We start from the raw sequence: 17,004 nt of genomic DNA, 5'->3' as shown, positions 1-17,004 counted from the left end.
ACTCTCAACGAAGCTCATTTGGCTATCGATCTCAAGTTCATATTCTTATTATGATGTTACAATGCTCGATTTTTTGACTTTTATAATTTTGCTTGCTTGGTAATTTTTACGTACCTTAGACTCCAACCTGTGTTTCTCGAATGGCCTTGAATAGTCCCAATATATCACGTATTGAAGGAAAAAATCGAATGGAAGTTAATCATACGCAGTGAAATAAAACACGAGTTTCACAAAATCATTTTATTGTACAATTCAGCCTAACTTGAACGCATTGAGCAATGCGTATCGTAATAAACAGTTTACACTTGTATTAATCACTCTTACATGCTACAAATAAAGATTCAACTGGTACTCGAAATGCGTTCTTAAATACATCGCAGAGAATTAGTGCAATTGAAAAATTTTCTTCCCTTCTCCTTTTTCTCATTGTTAGTTAGATACTTTCAGTTCCACCTTCTCTATTTTTTCGCCTGGTACTGTTTAAATTATCAATTTGGTTTGTAAGCTTGGTGAGGAAATGCGTTTTCACTCAAATATGCTTCAGTACTAACAAAGGGAAACCTAAATTACATACGACGAACACAGCACCAGGATTTTTGTGCATTATCTAATTGCAAAAACGTGGCGATGTTTTTAGCTGTCTGAGCTTTCGCCAGGTCAAATCGAAAAAGAAAATACAACCTTGTAACTCACACGTAAGTGTTTTTCCTGGTACTTTTTAGTGTCAATTTATCAATCATCATTCCGCATCTAACATCGTCGACTATACATCTATATGTACTTACCACCTTACACTCATTGCTTTGAAATTACAGTATTTTTCAATAGTAATCCAATATAGTTGTATGTGTTTACTGATTAATCGTTAACATAACCAGATGTACAATTACTTAATAAGTAAAATTATTCTCTAGAGAATATGCGTTACGGTCGCGTAACGGTAGAGAATCGAGGTTAACTGTATATAGATCATGTGTGATTGAAACTTTCGTGATTTAATTGATCTCACACAAATTCGTGCTTTTGCGCTTTTTTCATTTTTGGACATTCCAATTCAAATTGTACAATAATCAGTTAAAACGCGTTGTGTACATATATAAGTGTCAAAGTATTAAAAACGTACAATATACGTAATTTTTTTAATAATGTTATAATAAGAGCGCAACCTTCTTCTTTTCTTGTTGCATTATTGAATTTTTTTAGAATATACCTAAGATTTTACTGTTTACAAAACACACTTACCGATCACAATATGCATTAATTATGGCCAAAGCTAATGGACTTGTGTATTCTGCAGATTAAAACATGAGATGACAAAAAAAAAAACAATAGATAAAAACATCAAATATATAGGTAAATATAATTCGCCGCAATCGATATCTGTACATAGGATACGATCTGTCGCATCCAGAAGCGAGATTGAAATTATGTACGAAACGAAAGTTCGTCATTTAGGATCGATGCTCGGAGAGTCTTGCATACAAATTGAACTAACGGTATTACGATACGGCTTATAGTTAATTATTACACGTAGAACATTTAAATTCAGTCAGCTTTCATCATGTAGATTAGTGTGGCAGAACAATGTTTTTGCCTTATTAAATCATGTTTCTCACAATCAATCGAAACAAAAAATTAAATGAGAATGCATTGAAGTTTTGGTAAAAAAGAATTTTCGGTTCCTTCTTATACAACCAACAAATACTTTCGAATAACATTGTCTAGAATCTTTTCTATATGTTTTGGTGAAAATAAAAATTTCTCTGCTGACGAAAACAAGATTGCAAAAAATTTGTATGTCATCTGACGAATCGTTCAACTCGAGTCTTCACAGAACTCTGTGTGACAAGAGTTTATCGTACTGCTGGTGAAACGATTATCTGTAATATGTTTCATTAAGTCAAAAACGTCGTTCACGTATCTGATATGACCAATTTCACCATATCAATGATATAGAAAAAAAAATAATGAAAGTAAAAACAAAAAAGAAATCAAAATCGGGAGATAAAATTGAACTAAATTCATATTTGCCAAGTGTTAATACCTGAAAGCTGAAGCTACAGTACCTTCGAAGTATCTGTGACTTCGAGAAAAGAAACAAAAGATAAGAATGACTGGGCAAATAGAATAAAACAAAATAAAAATATGCAATGAAAATCATAAAATTCTCCCTACACCGCGTGCTCGCGGGTATCAGGATCATACGACGAGTAAAATAAAATGCATAACACAATACACAAATATATATAATATATATAGGAAAGATTTGTACACTATTGACTTGTTTGCGGTGCTTAAATGCGTCTGATCGAAATCCGGCCCCACCGAGCGAATTTCGATCAATAAATTTTCACATCTTCCGATGGACGTAAATCGAACCTTGCGGTTAAACCCAGAGCACCTTGAGCGCCTCGCTGCCGGTCTTGGCGGCAGTGAAACTGGCGTTGTAGCGGCCGTTGAAGAGGGCCTGCATCTCGGCAGGAGTTGAGCTCCACCGTCGATGCCTGACCTTGACGGGGACGTCAGGGAGGCCGACTTCGGTGTGATAACCCTTGACGAGTGATGGGGCGGGAGGGAGGCCGACATCCTGAAAAGAGCTCATAGATGAGAATCCGCTTTCGTCCTCGGCGCTGCTGACACTGGCGGTACAGGGCTTGGTCTTAAGCCCAACTTCAGTGGGCTTTTTCGGCCTGCGGTTCGGTGTGGAGGAAGATTTGACGACGAATTCGCGCTCCAGGGCGCCTGCAAGCAAGGAACGCGGACCCCCGTCCTCCTCCTCGGTCGTCTCGGTTGTCTTGCTGCTCGCCGAGTGCAGCGAGGCCGCGTCTAGTGAACGCCTTGCGCCTGGCAGCAGGCAACCCGCAGTGCCGGGTTCCGCGCGCCGCGAGAATGTCGCGTCATTGTCGCATCGTGAGTTCGCGCGGTCGCTGCTCGACAACAACGAGTCGCAAAGTGGCGTGGAGTTGGTGAAGCTCTGCAGAGGCAGCGGCCCGTCGATGTTACAGGGCGAGGGCGCACGCCGGTTGTCCACCTCGCTCACTCGGACCAAATCTGGCTCTCGCGTTGCAAGAAGCGACTGGGCTGTTCTCATCAGCCTAAAAGCCTCCTGGGACAGCCGCTCCGGCGGTACTTCGTCCGGGTTGTTCTCCGATGATGTTGGCCGTCGTCTGTAGACGACACCTTCGTGGGGCTGGACCTCCGGCCGCGGCTGCTGCAATCCTGGTGGTGGCGTCTCGGTGCGACGCAGGACGGACCAAATGCTCGTCGAGTCCCGGTTCGTGCCACTCGTCGGCGATATTTGGGTTACTGATTTCGCACGTGCGAAACTCGCGCAGGACGCTGAAGACTGATGGGAACCTCTGCTCACCGAGGACTCGTCCACACCGTGCACGCTTCTGCTGCGCGGCACCCGCGACGCTTTTCCGTTCTTCGGGTTTGACTTCTCGTGCAGGATGTCAAGGCTCTTGTGCGCTCGCTCCAGGAACCGCACCACTTGCGCCATCAGCGCTCGGTACATTTCCCTGTTTGCTTCTGTCTGTAGAATAGAGATAAACCTTGTGTTAGTTGATTTATTCATAGAATGTCGGGGTTCAATGGTCGCTTAAAATTTACAAGCATGCAAATTAATTCAATTGAACTATACGGTGATAATGACGAATTGTCTCAACGATAACAGTTATAATTTAAACTATATGTCTACATTAGTATATAATACAAACAGTATCACTGAAGAAAAAGAAACTTTCACATCTCCGTTTTACCCTCGGTTTTACCCTACTCTTACCTCTTTTCTACTGTGACAGAATGTCGACGATAATACGACGAAGTATGAAAAAAAGTCTATGAGAGTATGGCAATTTATTTGAGAGTCTGGTAATAAGCAGAAATAATTATTCTTCCTATTCTCTTGTCCTTTCTTTTTTCTCAATTGAACCTGCGAGTGGAGTGAAGCAAGACTAGTCAATACTTCCAACGCTATACGCTACACATTTTCCACTTGGCCATTTGGATGATTTGGTAACTGATTTTGCGACAGCTAATTTCAACATGACAATCTCGGGAACGATTATGGACTGTTAATTAAGAGCTTTATTAGTTAGGTATGAAAACATGTGGCAGTCTATTTGTCACAGAAATCTGGTGGTGACATTTTTTGCCCTGTGTTGATCTTCTAACTTTCGGCAAACCTCGAACACTGAATCCTACGACGCTGTTAGTATGCACCGAGACCAACAAACGCTCTGAATAGTATTTCTTGAGACTTCACGAATATTTTCACAAAATTCACAAGGCCAGCAACACAAAGGCCGCAGGTTCAATTGCTCACAATGATTTCGATGAAAAAAAGTGTCAGATCGTGAAGTTTAGCACAAACCTGTTTCAACTGCCATTGAAGTGTGTCAATTTGCGTTTGCAGAAGAACGTTGTCTATGACTCGCGACTGAGGCGTTCGTCCAACCGCCAGATTATTCTGCAGTCTGCGATTTTCTTCTGCCAAATTCTGGTACTCCTGAAATCACGAAATCACCAATTGTTTTACTTCGTTGAACCCAACAACTCTAGTTCTCGAAATAACTATTTAACCTATTCATGTGTAATACGATCAGAAAGCTAAAGAATATACGTCAGGACACCAGATCTACACGAGTGCAGATCAAGCCACACACGGCACGTATCGTTATAAAGGAACAGTACATAAGTGGGGAGAAATTAAGACCTCACGAAATATACTATATTCAGTGTATTCGCAATATTCGCATACCGTATTAGGATAAACGGAAGTAATTATGAACTTCTCGTAAGATGATATTGTTGAATTAACGACTATCGTCATATTTCGTTCAATCTCGCTGGCAAATTTTCGTATTCTGGCTTATTTTCATCGGTAATTCGCACCTTCCAATTTCACGCAGCTCATCCGTATTTTCTACCTCGTTTCCTAGCGCACTTACGTCAGTGGCTCCTTTTTGAGCACAGTGCTCTACCGCCCGTAGCGTGTAATTGTACGTAATACACACAGAGTAAAGATTGTTGAATTTAACAAATACCGTACAGTTGGTAAAATTAATTACGCGCTTCAAATGCTTCTGAATTAAATCAAACAAACGTCGTTCTACTCCGCAACATAATTACGGTTACTGAAGTGATCTACAGTGATCTGAGTTGTACTGTAATTTTATGAGAATCAAAAAGATAAAATGTTGGGACTAAATCAATTTTCTAGATAAATCTTTTTTCTGAATGTGAATAATCGTAATTTGGGTAAAGGAAATTTCGGTATGTCGTTAACAATAATTTATATTTACTTCAGACCCGAAAATGAATTAAGGGGTAATATGAGAATGACATTATAAAGCTGCAGTTGAAATTTCAAGTTGATTGGTTGAAAATTGAAGGCGTTAGATGGTCGCCAGTCTTTAAAAACATCATTTCATTTCATCAGCAACTCCATCACCATTTTCTTTTAAAATAATTAAAACGAAGAAAATTCTTGTCCTTCAAGACTTATGTTAACATGTATGAAAAACAGAATTATAAAATATTAATTCATTTTTCTTATATAAATTGGAGAAAATGAACCTCGATTTCGTGTAAACAAGGTAGTATTACTCCTTTTAAAACGCATGACTGTTGTTTGTTCCTCATGAACAGTTTTTTCGTTCTACTTTTTATACACATCCTCTCCAAGTCCTGCAGGATGGCGTCGTCAAATTTTAATTCCTGAATCACCCCGGACCCACTGAGAGCTCGTATTACGTCTTATGTACATTTAGGTATAGGTATACGAACATCATCTGCACCTGGCGTTTCCTACTACAATGCAATGGTGGGAAAGAACAATAATCGCGTTGCGTTGCGTTGCAACAGTTCCGGCGTTAATCATCCGCATGTACGCAGCGATTTTCAATGAGATCGTAAGTAGGTGGATAGATTCCCAACCATAATAAACTGTACTGTCAATTAGGAAAGCCGAAGAGTTTTCTTGGCCCCTTTCCATTGAAATATAATTCTATTGATCCATGTAGCACAGGCCAAGGTAGAGTACCTGTGCCTACCAATGATTTCTCACCGACAACTTGTCCAGCATAATGGATTTTTATGAATAATGCGAGTCAGATTTCGCATCAAAATACATAATTTTGTACTACATTATCAGTAGCGCAGAGTACGAAGGATCGAGATATTTTGCACCGTCCTTCGTTTGAAAATTATTTCACATGTAACAAGTAAATCAAGCTCTAGTCACGCATCCTTGGAATTTTTTAACTAATATTTTAAAGGGAGTACACAGGAGTATTTCCTTCCTTTCAACTTATACTCGCATTTTCCTCTATTTGCTTTATTCACTTCCAAGCTTTCTTTTTTTCACAGTTTATTTTACCACAGTTGCAAATAGCAATGTTCACCAGCAGCATCTTTAATACCTCTAGGAGATATAAGGTTCGAGCGTTTGTACGCAGGTCGGCACTTTGATACGTAGGAGAATTTTTCATCATTCCGCAAATACGCAGGTATAGATGTATAATGGAGGTGGGTAAATGCATGTAATGTACGAGCGCTGCTGCAGGGCGGATGAACGAGGTTTCGCATGGGCGCTCGACTCGAACCGGGAACCGACTGTCCGTCCATCTGAGAGTCCATCGCAATGACGTCATGTGGATACGGTTCTCAGCTTATGTCGTTGATAATTTCACCAGAATGTCTAAAATTTTCAAACTTTCGTCGATGTAAAAGAGAAAATCTAACGCAAAAATATGCCACAGTTTCATTTTTACAGCGCGCTTTCTCACCGCTAATTGATTCAAGTAAATGTACGTTAAGCTTCGTGCGGTGAAAAAGAAGATTTGATATAAAGTTTGAACACGTCAGATTTGTTGTTTTTGGAATATTGAAACTTTCAAGTACCTAGTTGTTGTTCAATAAGGATGTAGCTGAGTGACCCGGTGGTCACTGAAAGCTCATCATATTGTTGGTACCAAACAATAATCGATACCATCTCTGACAGTGAACATCAAATTCTCTTTTCTGCAGTTTTCGTCTTTAAATCTTAGAAAAGTTGTAAACTAAAATTTATGAAACACTTTCGTGCCTTCCAGTATTGTTTGCTAGATTGACTAAACTGAACTATCTTCAAAACGAATCTTGTTGAAAAAATAGGAATGATTTACTAATGAAAAGCAAAAGGATACCGATATGAGTGTGATACTCGTCGTAAAAAAAATATTCTTAACTACATGGTTGACAATATACCGTGTCAATCGCAATCAGTAATTGTTTCACATCCGTTACCGTTTTCAATGTCTCCACTATTCAGACTTGTTAAATCTTGGAACGTTGGTCGTGTCGAAAAACGGAAATATTAGCTGTAATAACGCACGACTAGAATATTTCAGCGGATAACTAGATCGTTGGATTTTTTAAGCAACAATTTCATCACACGGCAGTCCTACAGCCGATGAACGGATATAATGCCAGATTCCGCTACCTCACACACACGCACACAATACAAAAACAGCAGCACAGGCATGCGCGAAGCATGTAACAGTTAGCGAACGAATGAGAAAAGTGAAAAAAAGAAGGCACGGTGTACCGTATCCTGTACCCAGTTTTGACTAGGCCGCTATAACTTAGGTGCTTCACCTCCCGAAGGGAAGAGAAATTGCTGAACCGTATCTTCCGGCCCGACCGGCCGGGCTTCAGTCGAAATCACCTGAACGGGTAATGAAAAAAAGAGGTTAGAGCCATGTGCAGACAGGGTCTTGTCTCTCGGCTAGAGATTCATCATTTCCATTCATGTTGCTAACCGCGAGTCCAAAAAAGGCATCTTCGAAATTCACAACCATATCTACAGCAGAGAATTATTTAAGAAATAGAGAGAAGTCGGGAATCCAATTCGAGTTAGGTGGAAAAATGGTCCTTCTGTGTTAGAAGCAGCACAGTGTGAATCCAGGTGTTTCCAGCATAGTCTTGGAAGTACGAATAACGGTTGACAAAACCATTTTTTCACTCTGGGCATTTTCGTATCCGCATTCTCCAAGCTTAGAGAATTAATCCAATTGTCAAAGAGCGCATAAAACCGGATGGTCAATACACCTGGTGGATAGAAACGGCCACATTTTACCACCGTTGAGACACGAGCCGTCTGGGCCAGGCAGGAGATAAGAGATTGTTGAAACAGGTTGGTAACGAATAGCAGCTCGTTGCTAGATTAATTGCACCCGTCGGCGTTAGTCCTTCCAGTCTCCTCGACGTTGTCCGTGGGCTGACTTATAGGTTTTACCTTGCAGCCCATAGACCAGCTGACTTGAAGAGCGAACGTGCGTGGTATTGGAAACTGTTACACTTTGGAATTTTTCAATGACGATAAAAGTAAGACTTTTCTCGCGTCGCCTTGATATGACATGCAACTTTGGTGTTATGAGCAATGGCACCAATTTTCAAGAATATCAATCCATATTGATAGGAGGTTACACTTGTTTCGGGAAGATTGGAAACTTTCATCTACTACAGAAGTGTTAGCTCGAAGTGCTCAATACGCAATGGAAGAGATGAACTCTGTTGTGCAAATACGTTCTGGAAGAATACAAAAATCATCCAACCACCGAGACTGTTAGAAAACTATCGACATGGTACAGACATATTTCTGAGTTGAAAAAACGAAGGAAAATCGTTCGTTTTTAAATAACATCCAGTACTGGTACTCCGAACTTCACGATATGATCAATACAGCGTGACGTACAGTTACTTTTGCTGAGACTTCGTCACCTGACACGCGACATTGGGATCAGATATGTGATGACGGGAAGACAGTAGGCCTGACGACAGCCAAACAAACCACTGCGATCGCAGTCACGTACCAAGCATGGCACTAAAATTCCAGCGTAACCCATGGCATCCTATACGCATTGTACCCACCAACGCCCACCCATCAGGATAACAATAGTCGAGAACGGGGATTCAACCGGTGTGACTGATTCGTTCACTAGCTCGCAGGAGCGGTGCAGTCCTCGAGGAATGTCATCTGTTACCGAGGATAAAAAGATCGAAAGAAGAAGTTATCTGGGCCAGATTCTGCTGTAGAATAAAAGGACAAGTTTACAGCAATGTCCGCAAGAAAGTTACACTCTTTGCATCTATTACTCGATTAGCTGTTGCTTCACCTAGGTGCGCAAGAAAATGAGAAAGGTTCGATGTTTTAAAGCGATTGGGAGAGAAACTGCCGATCAGTGACGAATTAACTGCTAGTCCTGAATTGGGAACAATTTTTAACGAATCGATTTGTATACAACTTTAGTACTCTACCATTGTTCCGTGGATCGAAAATTGAGACGACACTATTATTGGAACGCAATACATTGTAAGTAATTCCGTTTAAGAGTCTAACTTCTAGCTGCGTTTGTGCATATTGTGTTTTCGAATGATTGAATTAGTCGCATGGAATCAGAGTGAATGAGGGAATCTTTTTGATCTACACTCAATCTCTCAAGCCAATTCCATATTGGCTTCCAATTAAATGGTTTTCTTAGATAACGGGACTGCCAAAATTTTTTCCATTCTTTCAGTTTGGCTCATCGAGACGAACTCAATCTTGTTTCCGACACTTACCGATTGTATTACAACCAGTAAAGTGACGTTGCTTAATGTATTGCACGAATGTGTACGATCTATATTTGATGGATCAGGTATTGCCTGCTCTCTGGAATCAACGTATCAAGGATATCGTCGATGAAATGTTTGTTTCTTTTCCACCGGCGAATGGTTCGAACAAAGTTATTTACGGAACGAATCGACAATGCTTAGCGTAAATTCGTAGGTATAGTATTGTAATGCTAAAAGAATGGTATGATCTGAACAATCATCCTTGCCTGAAAACTGAATCGGTGTGCGTAGTTCGGGATTTTTTTTTTTACTTGTTTCTTTATTTCTTCTTTTCTTGTGTTTGAATCGACGGCTCCTCGAAAATAAAAGAATTGATCACCACAGCGAGAGTGCCTGTGTTTAACGCGCAGGTCTGTTCCAGTTATTTGAAACATTTCACTACTTCGTTATATATATACTGGCAAAAACTTTAAGCAAGTTGCTACATAAGTACTAACGGTTCCGATCGTAGTGAACAAGGTTTACAGGTGCGACGGTAAAACTATGCGGTTGGAAACAATCGTTGTGCGAATGTTCGAATTCACAGTTGATTTTACGTTTATTTGGAACAAGATTGCGTCGTGATAATATTCAATTTAACCACAGAAAAAACATGAATCATTATCGGTCAAGTAGTTCTGGAGTTATAAGGGAACATACGGATAAACAGACAGAGATACACTGAGTTTAATAGATGTAGAGATTGATGTTTTTTTTATGCGTACGGTAGAAATATCATAAACTTTCAGGTTTGTCTCCACTTTTCGCGGACATTTTATTATTCGATTCTTGAAATTAAGCACGTGTGTTGAATAAGCAAAAAAATGCAAAGCGTGTCTTATTGTGGGACATTTAAACTTTCTGAACTCGTTAGAAAGTTTGATTAATTTGCAAACTAGCGAAATCACTTTTTTTTGAATATTATTAGATCTTCGTTCATTGTATTATACAAGTTGAAAACATACCGCACAACTTCATCCCAATCAGTTAATCTCATTTTGCTGAGTTCTAAACAATCTTATCTTCGCGCAATTCACTTCTGTACCGAGTAAACGTGCGTATAATAAATACTTGTAGTAATTTCGCAAACTTGAAATCAACGGTAAGCTGCCGGCGGCGGTTAGCGCGAATAAAATGATAAAAACTGCTGCAAAGATATCTGTGAAGAGTATAACTAACAGAAGTATTCATAGCTACCAACTAAGTCTTTGGAAAGAAGGGGCATGAGCTACCGGTCAAAGTTGACAAGCGACGAGTGCAAGTTGGCGTGACGAGCTAGGTAGACAAACTTGCCCGAGTGGAACTCACTGCTGCTCTGCAGTAGCGCTTGCCAGAAGTCTCGAATAAACGAACAGACTCAAATCTCACGGCTTCATAATCAAAAACCTCGTTAGGACTCGAATAACAACGAGAAACGGGCTTGACGGAACGCAATTTAGTGATCGAAAATATAGACGATTTCGAACAACCGATTGCCCATGCAGTTGGAGGTTGATTGGTGTTCATGAGCAGTTCATACTCTGACACCTGGGACATCAAATGAAATTCAACGAATGTGGTGCCACGGATAAGTGTGTATCAATTCTGGGTCGACAAACTGGAAAATTGAAGCTGAACGACGATATGCTTGTAGAACATAGAGAGGGAAAGGTGAACGAGAAAAGAAAGGCGAATAGGACAGGAAGAAAGAAAGAAAAAGTTATCAGGTAATTTCACACTTTCGCGTAAAACAGCACAATTTTGAATGAACAACAACGATGAGGAAAGGAACATTCCAATACACTCTATAACTACTCTTAAATGATAAATAATGAAACTGCCTAACGAAACGTGGAACTACACTGTTAAATGTCAAATCTCGACTGTTTTGGTCACGTGTTGGATCAGTAAATGGAAAAGATCTTATTGGTTCCTTTTTTCCGTGCTTTCTTACTTCGTCCTTTCAAACATGAATTATTATAAAGGACTTCGACACGTTTTGGAAGGTCATTGTTCATAATCGACAATTCAAGCTTAAACAGTTTCTTGGAGAAATCGTTAAATATCACTGCCAATATATTGAGTGCATCCTTTACGCAATGGAAATTAAAGGAAAAAAGTATGACTTGAAGTGGTAAAAGTGGACGAGGAATAAATCATCATTTCGTAGATAAGAAAAATGCGCAAACAACTCTGTCTTTTAGTCCGCGAGGTCATTTTCAATTGTACGTTTGGTATTACGACCCGTTGCATTGCAGCAGGCCTCGTCATTGTCGCATGAGAAAAAAAGCGTTGCAGAAAAAAAAAAAAAAAAATTAAGGAGAGGGAGAAAAAGAGAATCATGAAAGTAAAACTGAGAATTGACGGGTGTCCGTTGCCTGCAATCAAGGTGCATTGTAAGTCACAACGCCCACGTTGCGGGTAGGCAATGTATTGGACAAGGCCTTATAATACCGCAACTCGATTAACTTTCACCACGGAGATTCATTGTCCTGCAGTGCAGTGTGGATCTTTCGATTACCAATAGATCCATGTGTCAGGATGGGAGTTATCGTCTGGTGAAGGACTAGAGAATTGAGCAAAGAATTGAAAAAAAAAAAACGCAACAATTTCGTTTCATTCAAGTGAAATCTGCGCGAGCCAATTACGTAACTCTTACTACAACTGCTTGGTGTCGCGAGTTTTTACGTAAAAACGAACAGGTAAAACGGAACGCTACATTTGTATCCACTGCTTGCAAACTCAACCTTGACGGTAAATAACAATTCGTTATTCGTATTCACTTTGCTATTTGACCGGTTCAAGGATATCCAAAAATACTTTAAATTCGTGTCACTAAATTTCCAATCGATTTCGTTTCGGGTTCAACGACTGTATACTGAGGGTGTTTTGGCTTTGTCTGGCACTGTTGGTTGAGACAAGATGTGCACGCACCCAGGGCATACCAAATAACTCGAACCACGATTTCCATGAGAATTGAGGTGGTCCATCTGTAATTTTTTCAAATTCGATACTACACCCGAAGCTCAGTCCTCGTCGAGTCCAGATCGTATTTCACGACTTCTGATTCACTGTAGTACACGAAATAAAAGAACCCGACTTTTACCCAACTTTCGTGCAAGATAGTCCCATGAGATACGTTCAAGAAAATCAACTAACTCTCTAAATCCTAATCGCTGGTAGTGTTTGACTGGTGAAATAGATGTTTTGATTTTTATTTACTTTTCACCGCGTCGCTGATGAAATGAATCTGTCAAATGGATTCTTACTGATCTGATGAACAGTTACCACTGTTGATCACAATGAAGAAAATAAGTTTAAGCGTTGAAGAGAAAAAAAATGCTAGTGATCCGATGGTGTGTGGGTGAATTTTCAAGTTTTATTCGAAGACGTGGAGTCCGAAGCCAAAAAAATGAGGCAGGCATTTGGGGTTAGAAAACTTGGAATCACGTGTTTTGCAATCCCGCCTGACATGGATGGAAGTGTTTAGAAACGCGACTCGGCCGTCAAGATAATATCACTGAGATCTTAGTAAATCCAGAAATACCTTCCGCTAGTTTACACGACTCCAGCCTTATTGTTGTTATCATAGCCACCTGCACACCCGGCAGGCACGCCTCGGCGGTATAACTTTGTTTTTCAACGAGTTCCGAGATAAAAAATTAATTTCCGTGGCCACAGCACCAGACGAAGAGAGAATGAAGAAAAAAAGGAGGAAGATGAGAATGAAGAGAATATAAACCGTCGAGGCTGTGGTCGCGTTCGGCGCACCGAAGACAACTACATATATTCACTTCACCGATCCGCTGCATCCCAGTATACTCCACCACTCTTATACCTTAGCGAGAGGAAACATACGGTCGTCTTAATAGCATTTCTCGGGGATGAAAAAAGAGAAACAAGGAGCAAGAGGCACGCGGCGTGAAGCATGAATCGAGTGCCGCGAGCAAGAAAGAGAGAGGTAAGCAGTCAGAGGCCGGATGATAAAAGTGGAAAAACAAAATATTCACCGCCGGCGGATATGTGCTGGACAAAAACTCCTACCTGTATTAAAAAAATCGTACTGCAAAATATTCAAGCGCCAATTTTTCAATGCATCGCATTAATCTCTTACCACTTGATGGAACGATTTTTCAACTCAGCGTCAAAGACTCATGCTAGACACACTCGGGATACGATATGACCAATTGAAAAATAATAAGAATCATAATAATAACAACAATAACAATGAAAAAAGTGTCATCGAGCGCCGAGGAGCTCAGAAGTTATTCAATTTCATCTAGGTAGTATTACTGTGATCAATGGTTTTCCAAGATTTCATTCGTTACTGCGAAAAAGTTTCCCACTTTATCGATCAAGTATCAAAGCTTCATTGACGAAAAGAAGTTCGCTGAGCTACTGTAAAATATTGACTTGCTGATATGGAATATGGTTCAGTGATCAGTCGCTGATGATGAACGAGTTGTGATGAGTTTCGAACGGTCAAAATTTTCATTCCCGGTTGTTTTCGTTGATCATGAAAACCCTGCGAAGAATCTACGTTCTTATACTTCGTGAAGATCAATCCCCATGTTCGTTCCCCGAATCAAATGAACTTCAACGAGATACTGTCGATACTCACCCATGACTTCCTTGGTAGCATGTGGCAGTTCTTAATTGTAGGGTGCATTGCGAGATGAAAGTGGATCGAAGGTTCCTGAGGAATACTAGCACAACACACGCAGCGATAAAAGCTGTCGGGTTATTTGACAAGCGATTATATTTTTATTGCGAGTTAGAAAATAAGTTGTCCGCGAGCGCTGGTGTCCTGTTACGCTTGCGACTGCTATTCGACTGTGACAATCGTCGCGGGCCAACTGACGGCTCAAGGAAACCTAGGATAGAAATTTTGACCAACTCTGTCCCGGTTCCTTCCACGTTGTAATAACGGTGTATATAATTATTATTGTAAAAAAACGCAAGCGTCAGGAGGACCTCGTTGAGATCGATTGTCAAACGACTAAGAGCTTACGCAGGACGACAGACATTGCAGTGCGGTTAATATTTGTCAGCAGTTAACTAACGTGGCAAACTGATCGCCTCGCGAAAATTGCTCAACAGCCTAAACCGGGTCACGACGAATCGATATTTGAAAACGATATCAGCGAGCAGTATCGTTTGACTCCATTTTTGATGGAGGAAATTCACCGCGTTTTTTTTGTTTTTGCTTCACCACATCCGCCAATTCGTACGACTGAGAAGGGAGATCTGCTCGGATGTTTGTTTCGCCACATTCAAACAACGCACATCGGTGAACCGGGATCTCGCACTTTGTGTCTTGCGGAAATTTGACACTGGGTGAAAGACGTTGATGATCAAGTAAAAGAACTTCGATTCTCGAGTGTTTCGAATGACCATCGTTGAACACCAAGAACTTCAAAGATGTTTGCGTTCATGTCGTGACCTTGTCGCGAATGAGTCACTCCAACTCAGAAACACGATAGTTGGATCTTAAGCCTGCGATTTCAACGGACTATGGTGAAATTTCAGGTGGTGAAACGATGCGGTAACGTGAGTACGGAATACAAGTCAAGTACGAAAAAAGAGTTTGTATAGACAATGAAACGTCGTTGACGAAAATTCTCTTCAATTCGATTCTTTTGAAAATAGATATTACCGGGAGGATTCACCCTTGGGTTTCACACTAATTTTCATTATCTTCATCAAATCACACGTACACCGTATTTCTGAATATGGCTGCACAGTTTACGAACCATGCGATCATTTCGTGAAGCTTTGTTGGAATTGCAGATTATTCAAAACATCGTTCCGATATTTTTCTGGTTAGTAAATATTCTCAGATTAACTGCAATTCATTACTGAATCTAGAGTATGGTGCACCATTGTCAACGGTTTTAGCACCTACTCCTTGAGAGGATTGATCACGTCAGCCAGCTCAACTGTCACCGTGATACGCCCACTGCGGTAGTAGATCATTTGTCTTGAAACTCGTCGCAGCCAACGGAGCAAGCATATTAGTAACGATGTAGCACAATTTTGGTTTAGTATACTTTCGAAGACTAGAAGAAGAAAATTGAAATTCCAATTGATTTCTCTTTCTCAATGTTACGAAATTTCATTACACTGCTGCTTAAGATGATGCGTTGTATACCAAAAATACTGAGATCTCATAAAATCCTGATTTCTCAAGGAATGATCAGTAATTTTTTGGAGGTCAAAGGTTTTCTCAGGATCTCCTTTCTGGTAAGAATGTTAAATTTTCCTCCATCACTAGATAGTTACAGAACAAGACAAGAATTTGCATACAAAATATTTTTTGATCGGGATTGATTCAACTATCAGAATCAGTTTACTCTACTTAATCTTGATTTATCGACGGAATATGCGTCATATTCAAATAAGTGTTAACCAACTTGAATACTTGAATTGGTCATATGAACTCCCAAACTTATCTTGGCTTCAGTTTCGACATGTCTTCTGACTCGGCTACCAATCATTGCATTATGCTTGAAAGTTTAATACATCCAAATGGATTTAAAACCATGGACTTCGATTTTTGCATGAAATTCAGAGAAGCTCGATAGCTGTTCCCACACAATGTCCAAAGAACAGAAACGGAAGCATTTCAAGAAAAAATTTGTGAACCCAATATCTGCAGAGAATTTTACTTCATGATTGGAGAATCAAGCAGTCAGTTAACAATTCCCAGACATCTGGTTGAAAAATCTTTTAACTACTCCAAAAGATTTCTACTGAATACCGGAAACACATCCTCAGGGTTTCGAGAAATTTTTAGTCTCCGTTCAAACTTAGTAGATACTCGTATAAACTTCCAGCTGCAGACTGTACCTACACCTGTTCATTCAGAACACACGCACTGCGGTTTATCGAGAGCATCAACAATAGCAGCAGTGAAACTTTCCAGAAGCTGTGATATTAGTTCACCGATTGTTTCAGTTGGAACTAATGGCCACCGTAAGACTCGTGCAAACTATCGTGCAAAGAGCGAGATACTCCATTAAGAAATTGTCACGGTGAAATTTCAACGCAATTAATCGCCAAGTCAACGTCACACCGGCACAGAAGACACTCGATGCAGTTAGCTAGTTGCGTAGACAGCGTAAGACATACCAATCAAAGCCGATGGCAGCGTAAAATCTGCACGTAAGTTTTTTTTTAGCGGATGTTGATTGAGTATTACGTAAGTGTTATGAAATCTGATGACTTGTTCAAGAGAGTAGGGTTTTTTTTTGATTAAGTAAAGGGGAGTTAGAGAGAACCTGTTAAAGTTCCAAAAAATTGATTATACTGGTTTCAACCCTGTCACGTGTTCAGTGTGGAAGCAGATGATGACAAATTAGAGTATTAATGCCTTAAAAATGTTGG

General features: G+C 40.1%; 1 protein-coding gene across 2 annotated transcripts in view; it reads right to left on the bottom strand.

Moving 5' to 3' along the window:
• Positions 1-225: 225 nt before the first annotated feature.
• The window catches only part of LOC124308814 (uncharacterized), a 58,418-nt gene continuing 41,639 nt past the window's right edge, over positions 226-17,004 (bottom strand). Inside the window, exons 1-3 of one of the 2 annotated variants that reach the window (XM_046771922.1) lie at positions 14,240-14,348; positions 4,376-4,510; positions 226-3,535 (exon numbers count right to left, since the gene is read on the bottom strand). In XM_046771922.1, the coding sequence (XP_046627878.1) occupies positions 2,387-3,535; positions 4,376-4,510; positions 14,240-14,287 (1,332 nt within the window). In that variant the 5' untranslated portion in view covers positions 14,288-14,348 and the 3' untranslated portion in view covers positions 226-2,386. Of the gene's footprint in view, positions 3,536-4,375; positions 4,511-14,239; positions 14,349-17,004 lie in introns of those variants that run through there. The other variant, XM_046771921.1, reaches the window with a different exon arrangement.

Source organism: Neodiprion virginianus, chromosome 7, assembly GCF_021901495.1.
Source record: "Neodiprion virginianus isolate iyNeoVirg1 chromosome 7, iyNeoVirg1.1, whole genome shotgun sequence".
In the NCBI taxonomy this organism is placed as follows: domain Eukaryota; kingdom Metazoa; phylum Arthropoda; class Insecta; order Hymenoptera; family Diprionidae; genus Neodiprion; species Neodiprion virginianus.
This window is presented reverse-complemented; position numbering and strand designations above follow the sequence as displayed.